The sequence below is a fragment of the Sparus aurata genome, chromosome 4 (genome assembly GCF_900880675.1).
Source record: "Sparus aurata chromosome 4, fSpaAur1.1, whole genome shotgun sequence".
Lineage (NCBI taxonomy): Eukaryota > Metazoa > Chordata > Actinopteri > Spariformes > Sparidae > Sparus > Sparus aurata.
This window is the reverse complement of record NC_044190.1, coordinates 17924317-17943274: the sequence shown is the minus strand read 5'-3', so window position 1 is coordinate 17943274 and position 18958 is coordinate 17924317. Positions and strand designations below refer to the sequence as shown.

Genomic DNA, 18958 nt, shown 5'->3' with positions numbered 1-18958 from the left:
AGAATTGTTTCAAATTTGACCCAGAATCGAAATAGTGGCCTCATCTAAACCACTGACTGAATTTCCAGTTTCTACAATGTGTAACCTGTAGCTTCAGCTCACAGTTAGCTGTACACAAGAGAATGTTAAAATCTTGATCAGCTCTTTTTTCTTTTAACTCCTTGGGAGCTGCTACTCTCCTCAATTTTTATACACACTTCTTGCAACTCCAAGTCATTATCAGAGAAATATATTTTCTAATGCAGTTGCTCATCTTTTTACCAATCCAACCAAGAGATATCCATTCGAGCCTTGAGATTGCTCCAGCCACCATTCACCCGAAATTTACGGAGAAAATGCTGTAAAACTTCTGGAATTCTTGAGCATGTTTCACCAACATGCAACCTGCAATTTGCAACATTTCTTCTCACATTTTTTTCACCTGTGTCCATTCTGTTTGTTGGTTTTCAGCAGGATTATGTACTATTTGATCTGTATGCAAGTTGCGCTAATTAATGGCCACTATAGTGACAATGTTAGCTAACGTTGGCCACAGTGAGCTTTATTGGCCGGGGCTGTCGTGTTTTCAAATAACAAGTTTGAATGAAAGAGTGTGAACAGGCATTTCTTTTGAATTTAAAAGCAGCAGTGCGTCTTTTCTGCTACCTATACTGCTTCACCTTAGTGCCAAGGTAACGTTACTGTAAGGCAACTGTAATTTACAAAATCAGAGATCTTTCCTTTGATGGCATCAGACCCAAATGGGTCCCACACATGTCTCCTTAGATGGTTTGGCATCATGAATATTTGTTAAAACAGAGCCTGCTACTTTTTCAGTTGTCCATTAGCAAAGAGATCAATTAGGGTTGCAAATTATAATATAGAAATATGTTGGAAGTTTTGCAATTAGAAAACGGTTGGTAGGCTATAATAGGAATTAAACAAACAGATAAATTAAACACCAAGCTACAGAAACAAAATAACACAAAATTATGACTTAATTTTTATAGCGGTGCTCCCGTCTGTCGCTGTTCAACAAAAACAAAAAAATGAGGCTGCTAAGTGGCTACAATGCATTTATGATTAATCATTAAAATCCCTAAAGAGCAATATGAGCCTACTGGGCAATAGGGCGTGCAGGTCAGATTGACAGTCCATAACTGGGGAGGCACAGCTGGTTGCACTTTTTCTCCTTTCATATTATTCTCATTTTTATCTTCACTTAGGAGGGTATCTTTTCACCTCTGCCAGTTTGTTTGCTGGTTGGTTGTTAGTTTGTGAGCAGGATTACACAAAAACTACTCAACGTGCAACACATGGAAGAGCATGTGAGCTAGCTCCACAGAAGAACTCACAGATGTATCCGCAATTTGCAAGTGAAATCACGTGTGAAGTCATACTGCAACCATTTGTGATCTGCATGTAATCAGAACACGCAAATTGCCTTTTCGCGACACCTTATTTCCGTTCATGTCCGTAGATTAAAGGGTATCTTAATGAGATCATGAAGACCATGTTAATTTTATGAACATAAATCAATGATGGCTTCTGAAGCAGTTTGAAAAGATATGGAAAGTAATTAACCATTGCGAGCCTGACCAACCTGCTTCAATAAATGTTTTTCAGCAATGGACGAGGTGTCTGAAATATGGATGATCAACAGAGAACATGATGTGCTTAACAAAGACAGGTGTGTGTGTGTGTGTGTGTGTGGGGTGATTGTTGTCAAAGGTAAAGGAATACATGTGTGGTGAGTGTGTGGGAGGGTACGTATGCCTCCGCCTCACCTATTAACTGTTTTTTCTCTTGTGGTTCTCACCCACTGCTCTCGTTTTATGTGAACATGTTTGTTCAAGGTTTTAGAGGCCAAAATGTAATTAAGACGTTGAAACTTCAGCACAGACTACATTTTATTGATCTTTTGTGTCTTTCTCTCTGTTTCTCTGTCCAGGAGCATATGGAGTGGTGCTGAAGTGCAGGCATAAGGTAAGTCAGCATTTTTCGTTTGAATGAAATCGGTGTCCGTTTCATCTGTAATTTATACTTCAAACTTAACATAATTCACATTTCACAGTTCGCTTTGTGTATATTGTCCACAGTTAATCGTTTGTCTCTGTGTATGCTGTTCTTAACAACTTCTGCAGTCGCATTAAGCCATTTGTTCATTTTTGAGACACGTAAGCGCTTTATAATTAAATTGTGGGACATTTAATGATGTATTTTATGTTGTAGAACAAATTGTGTAAATATCTTAAGCCTGTGCTAACAACAAGCTTTACTTCAGGTTACAGACCACAGATTACACCACTCTATTGCTGGATCAGGGATTTAAATGACATGTCCAGCTCTATCTTAGAATTACAAAGACTTTTCTTGATTTTAGCTGCCACCTAGGCGAGCTGACAGGCTAACACGTGTGTTAAAAACACCTACATGAAGCACGAAACAACATCAAAAATGGTAAAAGCACTCTATGCAAAAAAAAAGTTAAACTATTACTATTAACAATACAAAGCAAACCGTGAATAGTGAAGGATTTTAAAGTTGCATATGAAAAGTTAAGATAGCTGAGATAACTATAGACAAGGACTTTCAGCTCGTAAAGCAGATATACATCAGACTACTGTGCAAGTGACTCGAGCTGAGACTGATTATGATTGATTAAACAATTAGCAATTAAAAGAAAATCGACTCATCCAGAAATACCCAGAATTTTCAAGTTCAAGCCTTTTATACATGAGAATTGTATGTCTCTATTTGGTTTAGACTGTATCTCGCCAATCAACAAACAGCCAATCACTAAGATAAATGACAGAATAATCAATCATTTAATTCAGTTGCATAATACCCTGATGTCACTTGTTGCGCGCACCCTCACAAACTGGAGTCACGTGTTCCTGACCTACTCTTTCACATGGTTTATTGATGTCACATTGTGTGTGTGAATCTGAATATCCTCTGAAAAAGACTGGTGTATAAGGTGGGGCTCTTCACAAACTAAATTTATGCCATTAATGTGCTTGGTATGCATGAAAGCTAGGCCTGCTGGTGTGACTCATCCAGCAGTGCCATCCATACGTGACTGCATGGCTCCCAGCTCATGTATTGCTCTGGCGTCTTCCTATACTTGCAATTTCTCTGCAGTATGAAGATCAAAGCAACATGTGGTGTTCTGATCCTAAATTGCTCAGTGATTTTCTGAAAGAAGCTAAAAAAGAGACCAAATATCTTTACTGTACCATTTCACTTGTTTATTGGTTTCACTTTCATTTAGAATGGAAAAACAGTCAGCTAGAATATGCAACTTGTGAGATTGAATGGTCCCTCTGAAGTGATAATGTCAGCTAACTTTAGCCACAAAAAATGTCCCACTGACCATATCAAACTAGTTTTTGTGAAAGCAAACAAACATGTTGTTCTTTCAAATTTAAAACCCGGCCATTTAGTCTGTTTTCTGATACCTGTACTGCTTCACTTGAGTGGAAAGCTAGCATTGCTGTAAAGTAACTGTATGTTAAGAAGTCACCAGTCTGGATTACCTTTATCAGTGATCTTTCCATCGCTGGTATCAAATCCAAAAGGCTGTCACGCGTTTCTTCAGAGTATTTGTTAAAACACAGCTCTTGACTTTTCTCAGTTTTCCATCAGCGAAGAGAACAATAGTAGCTTATCTGCATGCAGGTGAGATTGACAGTCCATCAACTGGAGAATAAGGCACGTCAAGCATTATACTGATATATCAATCCATACTAACTCTGAATATTTGAAACAGTCTTAAAGCCTACAGTCTGCAGAATTTACCCAGCGGGACCAGAGAGTCTCTTCTTAAAAGAATGTGATATCTAAAGTCGTAATTCATTGTCATGTCATAGCCTTGATATATTATTCTGAGACATATACTACATATATTTTATAGATATTGTATCAAATGTTCCCTCTGGTGGCATAAATGGTATTGAATATCAAAAGTTTGTGTGGTTTTAAGTGATTATAGATTAAATATTAGATGATTCCTTATGTTAGAGGGATAGTCTGAATTTCCAATTTTATTGGTAATGAATTTAACCAGGCTATCTCAGTTTTGGGGGCACTGGTATAAGTGTCTTTTAAAAATGAGTCATTAGATTATTATGGTTTTTTTTTTGTTTGTTTTTTTAATTTATTTTTTTTATATTATTATTTTATTGTGTGATTCGTAATCCTTTTGTACTGTGTGTCTTGCTTTTACTTTTTGCATGGACCCTGAGTCTGAAATAAAGCTATCTATCTATCTATCTATCCTTATTATTTCTTCCTTTAAAAGTTACATAGTCTTAATGAGGTTACTTTTGTCTAATGAATTATTGTAATTAATTATTTAATTGTAAATATTGTAATATTACACTCAGACTTATAGATGTGCTCTGAAAAAGTAACTGAATTACTAATTACTGACTACTTATATATCAATTTTAAAATGCAGAAGAATGCTGCTTCTTTATATTGGTATGTAATTATAGGCCTATAAGAAATGAATGAATTTAAATAAGAGATTGATTGATGATTGTTTTGGAGCCTTTTTTTTAGGAAAATGTCTGATTAATTTTATCTAGAACTTTTTCTAATCCGGCCCCAAGTTTTACCAACAACTATGCAAAGTTTTCTCAGATGCACAAACTCTGCATTACTGGCAGCAGTTGACCGAACCACATCGCAAAATAAGACCTGGAACTAAGTAGAGCAGCTTTGTGAATACAATGAAATTGACTCACAAAGTAATTTTCCAGACTTGCTTTTGACATAATGTTCGGCATGCATGTTTTAGAGAGCAGGAAAAATATCATTTTTTAGCTACAACATTCATATATAAGGGATTACTCTCAGAACGAGTTTGGAGGATAAAAACATCTTTAAATCGATCAACGCTGTTATGAATGAAACACCAAACTCATCAGACAGGAATGAGGTTAATGGCAGATTACTGAAACTATTATTAGCTCCTTTATCCAACGCCCTAATAATGCAGTGATGACTAAGAGTTTAATCGGAACAAAAGGTGATCCATTAGCAATCACTTTTCCTTTTTATAATCTATTGAATGACTGACACATTTTACTTGTGAAATTAATTTTTCCAAAGTTTTTTTGATAAAATTCAGTGAGTAATTGGAACAGATTTTTAAAGGTGAAACATAATCAGTTTAGGAACTGTCTGTACTGTCATCTATAATACAACCCATGTCTATCACTTGATTAATTTAACTACCAATGATGGTAAGCACACTGCCAAAAACAACATGGTAATGGAGCACCACAGATATATCAGTTGGAGTGATAAATCAAAAAAGGGTCCAGAAATCAGGGGTCTTCTTGCTCAAACTCCCAAATAAGTACACTTTTGAAATAATCACAGCATGATGCATAACTGGAAATAGAAATTCACAAACCATGCCAGAAATATACCATTTCAAGACAGTACGTTGCGGCTCTGTCTGAATCCAAGACAGACAGTGAAGAGCGGAGACTTTTTTCAACAGTGTGTATTAAAGCAGAGATGGAAATCACAATTAAAGATAATTTTAGGTATCCTTTACTGGGAGGGAGCTGTAGATGCAGGAGTCACACAAGCTGCAAAAATAGCCACTTCCACTTTTAGAGCTGCTGAAAATATAATAATATGCCAAGCAGTGTAATCTTATATCAGACATCACTTCATTAAGCCTGTGGCACTGTTTTCTTACATCAGATAGGGCTGGGCAATATATATGATAGATATCGTTATCGTGTTATGAGACTATATAACGTCTGAGATTTTGGATACCATTCTAGCAGGATATGACGTGAAGTGTTGTCTTTTCCTGGTTTTAAGGTTTGCAATACAGTAAAGTGGTGTCATTTTCTGAACTCACCGGACTCTTCTACTTGTTCTAGTAATTTATTTTACCCACTTAGCCATTATAGCCACATTGCTGATGATTATTTATCATGGAACTCATTGTGCTGATGTTCTGTGAAAGTACCAATAATCATCCCTGCAATATTGTCACAATATAAATATCGAGGAGGTATTAGGTGAAAAATTGCATGTTTTGACGCTTAATAGTAGCATTTGTGAATTGCTTTTCAATCAAATACAAATTGTGTCAATCAAACCGATGCTAAGTAAATAATGTTGCATTGAATATGAATTGTTAAAGCATCCCATTTTTAAAGTAATGGGGCAAAAATCCCCTGTATAGTATTATAACGCTACTTCAAACAATATTTTGCTCCCTGTTGTATTTACGTCTTAACTGCAAATAGAAGTATCTTGTTTGATTCTAGCCTCTTCTTTGAACAATATTAACTTAATATTAAAAACTACAGATCTCATTGTGATGGGGTCACATGTACTGTCCAAGCATGCAAAACATCAAACAAACAGAATGTAATAATTTGCTCATGCTTTTTGACATATACTCCATGGAAAAAGTACAAAATATAAATATATCATATATTGTTTTCCCTCCTCAACTTCATTGTTTTTTGTAAATATGCACTTATGCTGAATGTGATGCCAGCAACATGTTTTTTTTTATGTTTCATGTTTCGAGTTGTGACAGGGGAAACAAAAGATTGGGAAAGTTGTGGAATGATAATAAACACCTGTTTGGAACAATTCACAGGGAAACAGGTTAAATGGTAACAGCTGACGGTGTCATGACTGGATATAAGAGGGGGCATCCTGGAAAGGCTCACAAGCATAGATGGAGTGATGTTCACCACTTTGTGAAAGACGTATTTGTATAAAGGTTATGGGCTCTGACACTAATGCAAATTATTTTCTTGGTGACATTTTACTCAGCATCCCGAAAGCTTTTGGCATCAGGGTTGTAAAAAGTTACGTCTTTTTAGTCTGATTTCATATAATTCATTCTGTCAGTACGTTAATGAACATAATAAGTTTGTTAAGAACACCTCTACGACTGTGGGAGGAGTGACCGTCGTAGCAGAGACAACAAGAGAGGAGAGACTATGAGATGGAAAGACGTTTTTTACATGTTTAGAGCTGCCTCCACCTTAAAGTGTTCCTCAGAGGAGATTTATATTAAGAAGATAAACATCTTAACATTTTGTGATCATTGTTTCCTACACTAAATATTTTGTGCAATTGTATCAAGGCTGTTACTACCTATATTGTATGGCAGATGAGTTGGATAACTGCACTGAGATTAAACCAGGTTGATTCATTATGGAGTGCTGTGAGTGCTTGCTGTGTGCCATGTGGTCCCTTTTCTATATGTGCCGCTTGTGCATTTTTCTTTCTTTCAATGCCCTACATTTATCCATTGACCAAGAAGTTCTCTCAGCGCTAGGCTTCATGAAAATTTTACATGAGCCATGAATTATATACAGTACATTGAGTGAAATTCTAAATACACACACGCTTGCGTTCTGCAGCCATGAACAAAATGACATGGAAAGCAGAAAATGAAGATCGGAGAGGAAGTGACGGCCAGTGAAAAGTAACATCATCATCTTATTTATCATAATTTACTGCAAAATGAATATTATCTAATGTCAAATATCAGATAGAAGCATAATATGAACATACAACTCATGAGGGGAGTGGGGTTACTTGTGATGGGGGGGGCAGCAATTGTATCAGGGTGGCCATGGCCCCCTGCCACTGCACCCAGAGCAAATAACTGTCAGGTGACGCGTAACGTGTCCTCTGGCAGATTAAGAGCTGTTCTATTAACTACAAATTGTACGTCGTAACCAGTGGCATGCGCAGACTTTTTGAAGGGCAGGGGCGAAAAGAAGGGCACTTTAGCACGCGTTTTGGCTCCCAAGAGTACGCTTTAGTGCGCGTTTTGGCTCCCAAGAGGGCACTTTAGCGCGTGTTTTGGCTCCCAAGAGGGCAGTTTATCATGTTTTAACCAGCCAAGGGGGCAGTTTAGTGTGTTTTGCCAACCAAGAGGGCACTTTGGCATGCTTTTTTGGCTCTCAGGAGTTTTGGCTCTCAGGAGGGAACTTTAGCGCACGTTTTGGCTCTCAGCAGGGCACTTTAGCGCGCGTTTTTCAACAATTGGGCCACGAGGGGGGGGGGGGGCAACGGCCCTGCCCCCCCCTTGTGCACAACACTGGTCATAACTCACAGCACGTCATCAACCATCAGTTGGAGTGCATTCTGGATTGGATGTAGGTTTTCAAAAGGGAATGCTATAGTCCTAATATAATTGTTTCTACTGCATAGACAGCCCAGTTTTAACGCAAGGGCTGTCTTTCCAGTGATGAAATATTTTGTATATTCAGTAAGTATTTTGTCATGGTTTTGGGATTTAGTTTAGTTGTTTCCTGTTTGATTATTTTGTTGATTTTATTCTCACGTGTCACGTCTTACTTCCCACTTCCTTTCTGTTGTTTTCCCGCCCTTTTCCCTGCTCACCTGTGATTTGTTAGCTAATCAAGCCCTGTGCATTTGAGTCTGTGTTTTCCTGTTATTCTTTGTTGCTTCGTCTGCATTTGTGTGTCTGTTTCCTGGTTCTGGGGTGTTGTCTGTGTTCCTGTTTGTGCTCCCAGTGGCTTTCTGGTTTGTTCTCAGTTTTTCCGTATTACAGTACTTAGTTTAGTTTTTGTTGGAGTCGCCTGACTTTTTCTTGCCAGCCGTTTTGTCGCCTGCCTTTCATTTTGGACTTGGTTTTTTGGACATCGACTATGTTATCACAGCTTGCCTTTTGTTTTTTAACCTACCTGCGTCAGTGTTTTTCGTTCGGGCCCTTTTTTGATCCAACATAACAATTGTTTGTGCTCCAAAGAAGGACTTTGTCAGTTAATGTTAAATGCTGCACTTGACAGAAATGCTTCCGTACCATCACTAGTTTATATGTAACAAAAATACTGCATATACATATCAAATACTGAGCTTCCTGATTGTTATGTATATGCATTAGCCAACAAAGAGAGCAACTAGACCAAAGAGACGGAAGCCTGAAGTTACGGATTATGACTTTGAAAGCAGCACGAGATGTGTCATCTTGTGAAAAATGAAAGCAAAGAAATTGAAAGAAAAGTTTTTCACTTTTAAAACATGACAGACTGCTCTTTAAATATACTGTGGCTAAAGCACAATAAGGCAGTGATTAAATTAGATTACATGATAGTAATTCAATCAGCACTGTTTCTTTAAGTTGATGAATTTGTCTTAATCTCCTTTTGATTTAACTAGACCAGGAATTTCACTGAACCACCCTTCAAATTTAGATACCAGAAATGAAATTGTCTCGCATGCTAAACCAAGTATCCAACTTAGTCACTAAGAAGTATGATGTGACGAGTTTTATAACCTTTACACTGTATACGTAGGGGATTCATGTTCACATGTAGAGCCAGAGACTCAGACCATGACAATAAAAAGCTTTCCTGCAAGAGAGCAGTTATTTTTACTTTTCTCAGCTGGAAACGGGTCAAAAGAGAAAAGGGTGGCAGAGGGAGCGAGAGAGAGAAGCAACGTGAGAGTGTGTGTGTGTGTGTGTGTGTGTGTGTGTGTGTGTGTGTGTGCGTGCGTGCGTGCGTGCGTGCGTGCGTGCGTGCGTGCGTGCGTGCGTGCATGTGCGTATGTGTGTGTGATGGAAAGGAGGACTTGCAGAGGGAGGTATTGAATATGGAGACTATGCTTGTGGTAAATGGGTCACCCTGTTAGGAGTCTACAGCAGACCTGATTTGAAAGAATTACAGACACTGTGAGCACCGGGGCTAAAGCCCAACCAGGTGACTCTGAAGAGACTCTAACTGCAGTACGGAGACAAGAAATGCATTTTTAAATGTATGCTCCTGTATAAATTATTTATTCTTTACAGTACAGTATGTGTTCGATGGAACATTTAATTAGCCGAGTGAATGTGTGCTTTTGTTTGTGCAATGTTCTGCCACTTTATGGAAGTGTTGTATTAGCGTATGTGGGTGTGTGCATGGAGGCTTATGTGTTATCTTGAATTTGTGACAACAGCACAACCTACACACTAGCCAGTGTTTCCTGGTGCCTATACAGTGTTCTCTATGCCGTACTGATGAAGGGATACGTTAATAATTAGTAGTTGACTAACAAGGAATGTATCGGTGACTCTGTGATCTATTAATTGATTAATTGACCGAACAATTTATCAAGTTAAAAACCCTAAATATCTGCTGCTAACGAAGTCTCACGTGTGGCTTTGCTTGATTTTCTTTGTTTAACATCTACGTAAGTGGAGTACTTGATGAGGCATAACCTTGGGCTGCTTAATTTATTTTATTTTTTATTATGTACTTACTGGATGATTGTCAAAATCTGTTCTTAGTTCAGTCGTAATTAATAGTTGCTTTTGACTTGAATGAGGTTTTGTCCAGGCTGGTCACCAGGATAAAATGTGGCAGGTAATGTTGTTGCAAAGCAGAGATACTGTGCGTTCAAATTCGTATGTATCAAATCACCATATTGACATTTCTACAACAGAGGAAAAAACATGTCATATCATGTTCACATTAGTTCATGACCTGATTTTCATATCGGAAGGTGACGAGGACGGTGCTGGAGTTACAGACAAGAAGGCTGTCAAGCCAGTGACCACAGTCAAAGACTGTGTTTCATCATATGTAAATCTCACACCACTGGGTATTTTCAAGGAGCGCTTGCTTGGGACAATTTCCAGCTGTGTTTGTGGCAATAAAAGAGGCATTAGAGATTAGAGGCACAGTAGATACGCATACAGAGTGAGCCTTCTGTCTGTACTCCTCGTTCATTACGTCCGTATTTCTGCACGTTTTCATAGAGATTGCAAATACGGACCTATGAATCAGTACCTCAGTTGTGGGGGGCAGTGTAGACAAAAGTTCAAATGGACACAATCACATTATATGTCTCAAGTTGGTGAGAGGTTTGAAGCATCTGTTGGATGTTACTTAGCCTGGGCACTGAGACAAACAGTAACTACAGAACAGCTGGGGAGGAGATTGGATGGGAATTAGATGTGAGTTGGACGATGGCGAAGGAAAAGTGGAGGTCCAAGCGAAACTGATTTGACTCTGAGCGCCGCCATCTAGTAGTTGTACTGTTTAACATCCATGCTAACATGAAGGACACATGGAAGTATTTTGGCAGTAACAGTTGTATTGTTTGAAAAGGAAGAGTCTATTTAAGTACGTAACAGGAGCATAAATGACCCTTTAGCTAACACGCAATCTTTTCCTGACCCTAAGTGGTTTGCACTAAACCTAACCAGATGATAAGTGCAACATTGTCACAAGATAAATTAAAAAAATGTGACCTAAACATTTTTTATCCCTCACAGATATGGTTTATCTGTGAGGGAGAAGAACTGTCTCAGCAGCATTATCAAAGTCTGTTCCAAGATCATTGGAATTCAGCTAACAGACTTAAGCTCGATCTGGAAAAAACAAGTTATCCAGAAAGCCAGAAAGGTCATTAGTCATCCTGACCACATCCTCGGTCAGGAATTCTGTTTGATGCCCTCAGGGCGGCGTTACCTTGCCCCCCGAGGAAGACAAACAGATTTGCAAATTCATTTATTCCTTCAGCCATCAGGCTTTTAAATGCTGCTGACAGCTAATGAACACAGGCCAGGCATTGTATACCTGAGAGCCTTAATGTGTATATTTATTCATTATTTATTTCCTATTGTTACATGCTGCTAGCTCCCATTGCCTCTGCCAACCTGCAGTACTGACAGAGTGGATGCTGTATGTGTCTTTGTTTTTGTTGTTGTTTCTTGTTTCTATGTGACTGAGGCTGCAAACTGAATTGCCCTGTGGGGATAAATAAAGTTGTTTGAATTGAATTGAATAAAGAAACTTTAAGTTGCAACATAGGGAAATTTAAAGATTAATTTTCCATCACATTATTTAAAGGAATATTGTAGAGAAGTAAGAGGACCTGGAGTTACAATTGTTTTGCCAAATTGAGAGACTGATAACGGATAAAATAGCCAGATGAAAATGTGTGTTTTTCTAATCCATATATCATCATCAAAAAATCAAGAGACTTCGATGCATGGATGCAATAACATCATCAAATCCAGTTAGTACATACAGATAGTGATGCCAATATTGTGATTTCTTTGTGTTTTCTTGACTCAAAAGTTACTTTGTGTAGGTTGGGCTCCTGACTTGATAGCTGCCAAGGTTTGTACTGGGTAGGCTGTTCAAGTGAAACCTCATGCACTGCACTGTCTGCAACAGAAAGTGCAAAATGTTTCATGTTTGTACTTTAAGTTGAGTCCTTGTTGTGTAAGAGGAACCATGGGTAAAGAAGGCAGGAATACTACATGCAGTCTCACATAAAAAACATTGTGTGGAAGAAAAATGGAGAAAAGGGAGTTGGTCCTATTGGCTCTATCTAATCGGATCACTTAATTAATTAGTCTCACTTTTCCCATTTAGCATAATACCGATATCCTCTGTTTAACAGACCTGTGTTGATATTAAAAGATAAGTTGATGACTAAACATCACTATGTCACAGTACATTTATTATGCCATGCTATGCTAAAATATTCACAGCTGATGTTCCTGTGAGAAAGAGAATGAAACGCTTGAGCTTGTGCGACAATTGATGTGACAATCAGGGGCTTCTTGGGTCATCAGCAAAAAAATTAGTAAGCCTGTGTCTATTTTTAGGTGTGCTGACTTAACAGTGGCTCCAAAGGTAAATGAGTGGAGGTCACACACACCACACATGAGCAGAGGCATCATCAGCACATTGCGACGTACTGCCACAGAGCTTGAAATGTCGCATATGCTGGATGTGTGTTTTAATTTGCCTCACAAACACTAAATCTTGCAGTTTGTGACTGTGGAAGCTGTGGCTTTACTCTCAGGATTAAGTGTTGTTAGAGCTGAAAATCCATCATGTTCAATTCCATTTGTCACTGAAGTGAAAATCTCCAACCAGACAGCTCTGTACTTATAAAGCATGTTCACTCAAACAATTGGCTTGTTGGAGCACAAGCACTGACGTGATGTGCAGCTCCTCACTGTGTGGCCCCCTTCTCCACACTGAGGCTGACTCTGTTGTCTGACCCACCCTAAACAAAGGACAATAGAGGAACATGAGAGTATAGAGGACAGAAGGAGACTGGCCTGTATGTTGTCATTCCCTCTAGACTGCTCTCTTTAACCAGCACAGTCTCGGGGTCCAACACTGAGCTTGAATAAAAGGGTTTCCAATATAATCAAGGCATGCAATGTCATGAGAGCCGCTCGGTGGAGAATCTAACTTTGTCTTTTCGAAGTATATTTGTAAATTATGTAATTACACAGAAAGTGTGGTATCAGAAATTGAGAAGGGAGGAGAGTATGTCAAAGTAAAACAGGAAATGATGAATGAATGATTTAATTAATAAATGAAAGAATGAAAAATACGACAGAGGCAGCAGGGTGGGATGTTACAACAAGTTATCAAAGCAGTTATTAAAAGCACAGAGGCTCCACTCAGCATTAGAAGCACGAACGTAGCAACACATGCCAAACACAAGCTCATGATGTTACACGCCTGCAAACCTCCATAAATATTATATACTGTATGTGACTTTATGTTTCTCTTAAAAAATCATAATAACATTATGCGTTTGCCATCCAGAGCTCCCAGTGTCCCTCCACATACACTGTTTATTCCAAACAACCAGGTAAATAAGGGATAATCAAATCAGATCAGTTTTGTCTATATAGCCCCAAATCACAACCACATTGCCTCAGTGGGCTTTACAGTCTGGGCTGTGAATGACATCCTCTGTCCTTAGACTATTATTACGACTGAGGAAAAACCTTTTAACGGGAAAAACCTCAAGAATAGCCACAGAGGAGGGATCCCTCTCCCAAGACGGAGTTGCAATACTGTCGATGTCGCAGATACAGAAAAGAACAACACAATTACAGTTTACACATTTTATTGATAGAATATCTGAAAAATTATATAAAATATATAAGTGTGGACACAGAAGGACGACTCAGCAGGCCAAAGCCTCAACCAAGTGGTGTCCATGTCACACTGCCTCCACTCCACCGTGGTGACCTGGAAGAGGACAGGCCACTGATTAGCAAACAAAACTCATCAGAATGTAAAAGGATTAAAATTTTAACAGAAGTACAGAAATAAGGGGATAGTCAAACAGAAGAGGGCAATGATCCATGGAGGCCCAAAGGGATGATGATGATCATGATCCGTTGTTCACTGCGACACTAACTAGAATGGACGTTGGAAAGGCCCACAAATTAGCAACTTAGCAACTTAGCTTATTGAATCCTTCGGCTCAGCTGTTAGCCAGAGAGCTAACGTTACGCTAGCAAGAATCAAGGTAAAAACATTGTGTATGGACGACAGTAAATATCCTTTCACAGCATTTTAAACAACAAAGAAATCTAGCAAACCAGCCACGTCACTGTACCCAAATCAGTAACGATGTTCACGAACAAATGACTGGCCGGCTGCAGCCTTTTTTGAATCAAACAGGGTTTTAATCACCTTTCTATGAGTTATCTATTACTTATTATGGACAGTTTAGCCAGCAGAAACTTAAGATATGTTGTTTTGTTTTAGTAGAGAGCCCCCAGGCAGCAGATGTTACATATTGTAGATTTTTTTTCTAAGGTTCATTGGATGGTGTGATGTTATTAGTTGAAATTGATTGGTTCAAGGTAATGTAAGCACACAGGACATTTTGTCTTACAGGAGAAAAACATGACTGGAGGTTGATATAGAAACCCAACTGCTTTTTTGTCTTTTTTTCTTGAAAATGTTAAATGGGTGACACAATGTAAGCATGGATGTCATCTAAAATGGTCAAAAAGACATTTTCATCTCAGCTCGACTTTATCGGCGTTTTCTCTTTTTATCAACCTATTATTATTCCTTTATTTGATAAGATTATGATTCCATCTGCATTTTTGTTGTCCTCGTGGTTGGCTTTTACCGATCAGTTGAGCTTACAGCATGGTTAAGAAGTTATGAGTGGTTTAGAGTAATACTGGCTACCGAGTTTGATATTGGATTTGGCTCGATTGAATTAAAGAGGACTGTTGGGCCTTACTTGGCCTTGTGCCATTCTCATTATCTGATTGTAATCACTCTATTTGCCCAATTTCCTGATTTCATGAGAGATGTAGCTAGGAGAGATAAATCCAGCAAAACCTAATTAAGAGTATATGAGGACATGTGTAATTGTCAGGACATGAGTGTCCTTTTCATCACATCATATCGACTAGTGTCGAAGGCACAAGTTTCTCATGATTTCAGGGAATGATCAAAAACTAAATCTTCACTATTATCTTATTTTAGTAGAACTGTACAATATGTATTTGTAATCTAACCTGTAGCATTCTATCTGCAACCGAACCAGCGTGTTAAATTCAGCACCGTCAATGAAACAACCGGAAAGGAGCCGAAGGAGAGCTAATATGCATATTAACTACACCAAGGATTTGTCTGTGTGTGTGTGCCCTGTGGTGCAATAATTGAAATGAGAGCACCAGCGTGGCTCTTTTGTTGGCAATGGCAGCAACATGGGTACACTTTTTGTTCAGGTTAAGAGTGGGCAAGAAATGAATTTAGATGTCCTCACCCTTTTCATGATTTCTCCTCTTCAACTTTTGTTCTGCAAATACTTCCGATCTGAATGTTCCGCCTATCTTCGAAAGTCACTGTTCACTTGTTCTCTTTGGTCTCATCACAATGCGCCCTCTCATTTCTTCACAGGACACCAATGAGCTGGTGGCCATCAAGAAGTTCAAAGACAGTGAAGGTGAGTGAGGAAGAGAGCAAAAAGGAGAGAAGGGAGGAGGAAGAGCCGGACAGCTGTAATGTTTCTGTCTTATTTATTTTCGTTTCGCAGAAAATGAGGAGGTCAAGGAGACGACGCTTCGGGAGCTGAAGATGCTCCGGACACTGAAGCAGGACAACATCGTCGAGCTGAAGGAGGCTTTTCGCAGGAGGGGGAAACTCTACCTTGTCTTTGAATATGTGGAGAGGGTCAGCGTGAACACAACATTATTATTAATTCCACCGAATTCTAACATTACAGATCTCTCTTCTGCTCTATCTGGACTCAGTTTCAGCACGTTGAGACTACTCAGTTAGACATGAAAAAGCATCACCATGGCAACATATGAACTATGCTGTTGGTGAATAATGGTATTCCCCACTGTGTTGCCAGGGTATCCAGCCAAGTGTTTATTTCATGATAGGTTTTATTTTCATACTGTATTCTCGTCATCTGAGCATGGCGTCCCCTCTCGCTCCCCAGTCAAGGTCTAAAATTATTAAACAGGACCCCCTGTAAGAATGATCTTTGAAGTACTTTAGAAAATGTTTTTACATTTACATTTACAGCTCTGTCTCAAGACAAATGTGTTGTGTGCCTCGCAGAACATGCTGGAGCTCCTGGAGGAACTGCCCAACGGTGCGCCGCCTGATAAAGTCCGCAGCTACATCTACCAGCTCATCAAGGCTATCAACTGGTGTCACAAGAATGAGATCGTACACAGAGGTGAGGAGTCTATGTTTACCCCTCTGCTGAAGTAAGACAAGGGAAACAAAAATCAACTTTGTGACACTTATGATGATGAATGATCTTCCTTATTTCAGATGTTGCTACTTGAAGTTGAATTTAATGTAAATGCAGGTATGTGACCCACACAGGCTCTGCAACTTTTTTGAGCCACCTGCAAGGAGTCACATTTAAAACTCTCAATATTTGAATTTAGGCTGGTTCCAGATCACTTGGGCTGGTGTTGTTTTTATCTCCAGTGTACCTGTTTAAAGGAATAGTTCATCCAAAAATGAAAATTCAGTCTTTGTCCATCTTCCGTGCCGATAGAAAGCCAGGTGAATTCTTGTGGTCCACATAACATTTCTGGGGCTTCACAGCAAAACAGTGTTCCAGCACTCTCCTAAACAACTGAAGAGGTGGGGACAACTACTAATACATCTACATCTTAAGCATGTACCCCTCCTTTGAAGTAGGTGCAAAAGCTTGACTATGGGTCGTGGATGTAATGAAATATTTTCACATTAATTTTGGATCTTACGGAGACTTGGATTGCTGTATGAAGGGTTTTGGTTTGTTTTGTTTTTTGTTTACGTTTCAAATCAAGTCCCCATTTACTTGCTCAGGAGAATGCTGCATTCATAATGATCTTTTGCTTTGAAGCTCCAGAAATGTTTTATGAACTATAAAACTTCATCTGACTTACCACTGGCATGGGGGTGAGTAGATAATGACTGAATTTTGAATTTTTTTGGTGAACTGTTCCTTTAAATAAAAAAAAAAGTGACCAATCAGGGCCTAACAGGCAGGGTTGGCTATCATGACATCATCGTCCTTTACAGCTAGGATCTGTTACAGCTGCTGACATTCACATAGTCCTTTGATCAGAATGTTAACAGCTTCAATCAGCCTGTTTAATGTTGCCTCAGTATTTGCGTTCTTTACTGATTTCTAAAATTATCAGCAGCTGCAGCCTTCAGTCACGTGGACAAATTATGTTTGTGCTTTTGAAGTTTCTCCAGCCCAATTTTTCTGCAGGGATACCTGAAACTTGATTATGTATTAAACATGGAAGATTATAAAATTAGGATTTAAGAACAATTTGAGCACTGAATGCACCTGTTCTGTTTCTGAGCACTGTTTTTGCTAGTTTTATGTCTGTTGCATGTTCCTTTTATGCAAAATGTTATGTTGTTTGTGAAAATGTTTTACTTCTCACTATATGAGATTCTTTATGCAGTTTACTTGACCAGGACTCCCTTGTAAAAGAGATTTTGACTCTCAATGGGAATATCCCAGGTAAAATAAAGATTAGATAAATAAAATCATGAAATAAAATAAAAAATGAAGGTGGCGGGAAGGACATACCATTCTGGACCGCCCTAAGAATCAGCTAACGACAGGTTGGTCATTTTGATCATTTGGATAATTTAGAGGTTGATTACAATATTTGTTGACATAAAATAGAATTAAATTTTGCTACCTGTAAGCCAACAAAATGTAAGCATTTCATATTTTCCTTCAACAACATTATTTTGGACAGTTTGGCTTTGAAACATCATTTATTTCATGTAGGAAAATAACATTCAAGAGAATGAATAATAAAATGTGGAAAGTCAAATACATTTACATTAAAAAACCTGTTATTATTTTGGTATTGTTGTATTTAATCGTTTCTCTTAGTGCACCCATACAACAAATCTTGGAGCCTTTCAGCACTTTTAACAACCAATACCACTGATCTGCTCCAGTATCTCACTGTCATTGTGTTTTTCAGAGAAGAGATAAGATATTTTAAGCAACAACAATGCGACTAAATCATGTTGTCATCAGGCCTTTTGCCTTTGTCCCTCTTCCAGATATCAAGCCGGAGAACCTCCTCATCAGCTCTGAGGATGTCCTCAAACTCTGTGACTTTGGTGAGTCTTTGGTCTTCCCCATTCTGTTCTTTACAGGAGCCATAATGTCACGAAAGATTTACATGTGCGGAGCAGTAAATCCCGTACAGTATCTGTGCATTTAATCTGTCAAATAAAGGCAACAGCTTGTAAAAGCAAGGTATTTGTTAAACAGACTGAATCAGCTTTCACTGGTGATTTATCAGACATTCTGCTGTAGATGTAGACTTGCTGTACTGTAATTCTGTCACAGTATCTACGATTTTTGCAGTTATAACTGTGATTCCATTTTGGGAAGTTCGGTTTGTTGGACTCAGTTCACTGTGAAAAATCCCACCATTAATTTGTCACCTTGTAAATCGTGCATCAGATGGATCAATTCTGCCACCGAGAAGCAGCCAACAAGCACTATAAAATGTCCTCTGGTGGTTTTAATCACAATGAATCTGCCAAAGGCATATTTCAAGGTCAGGTTAATGTTACCTTTAAATACTTATCATGACACGGCACAGTTTGGTTATTTTACAGTTTCCCAGGTGTGTATTTTACATTTGAATGAGTCTTTGCAAAAATCACACGGTCAA

The 18958-nt window shown here is 38.6% G+C and overlaps 1 protein-coding gene across 6 annotated transcripts in view; it reads left to right on the top strand.

Moving 5' to 3' along the window:
- cdkl5 (cyclin dependent kinase like 5) overlaps positions 1-18958 on the top strand; it is a 49307-nt gene that overhangs the window by 7120 nt on the left and 23229 nt on the right. For all 6 annotated transcript variants that reach the window (XM_030413899.1, XM_030413901.1, XM_030413902.1 and 3 more), the window contains exons 3-7: positions 1931-1965; positions 15687-15732; positions 15823-15959; positions 16356-16476; positions 18336-18395. In XM_030413899.1, the coding sequence (XP_030269759.1) occupies positions 1931-1965; positions 15687-15732; positions 15823-15959; positions 16356-16476; positions 18336-18395 (399 nt within the window). The remainder of the gene's footprint in view (positions 1-1930; positions 1966-15686; positions 15733-15822; positions 15960-16355; positions 16477-18335; positions 18396-18958) is intronic.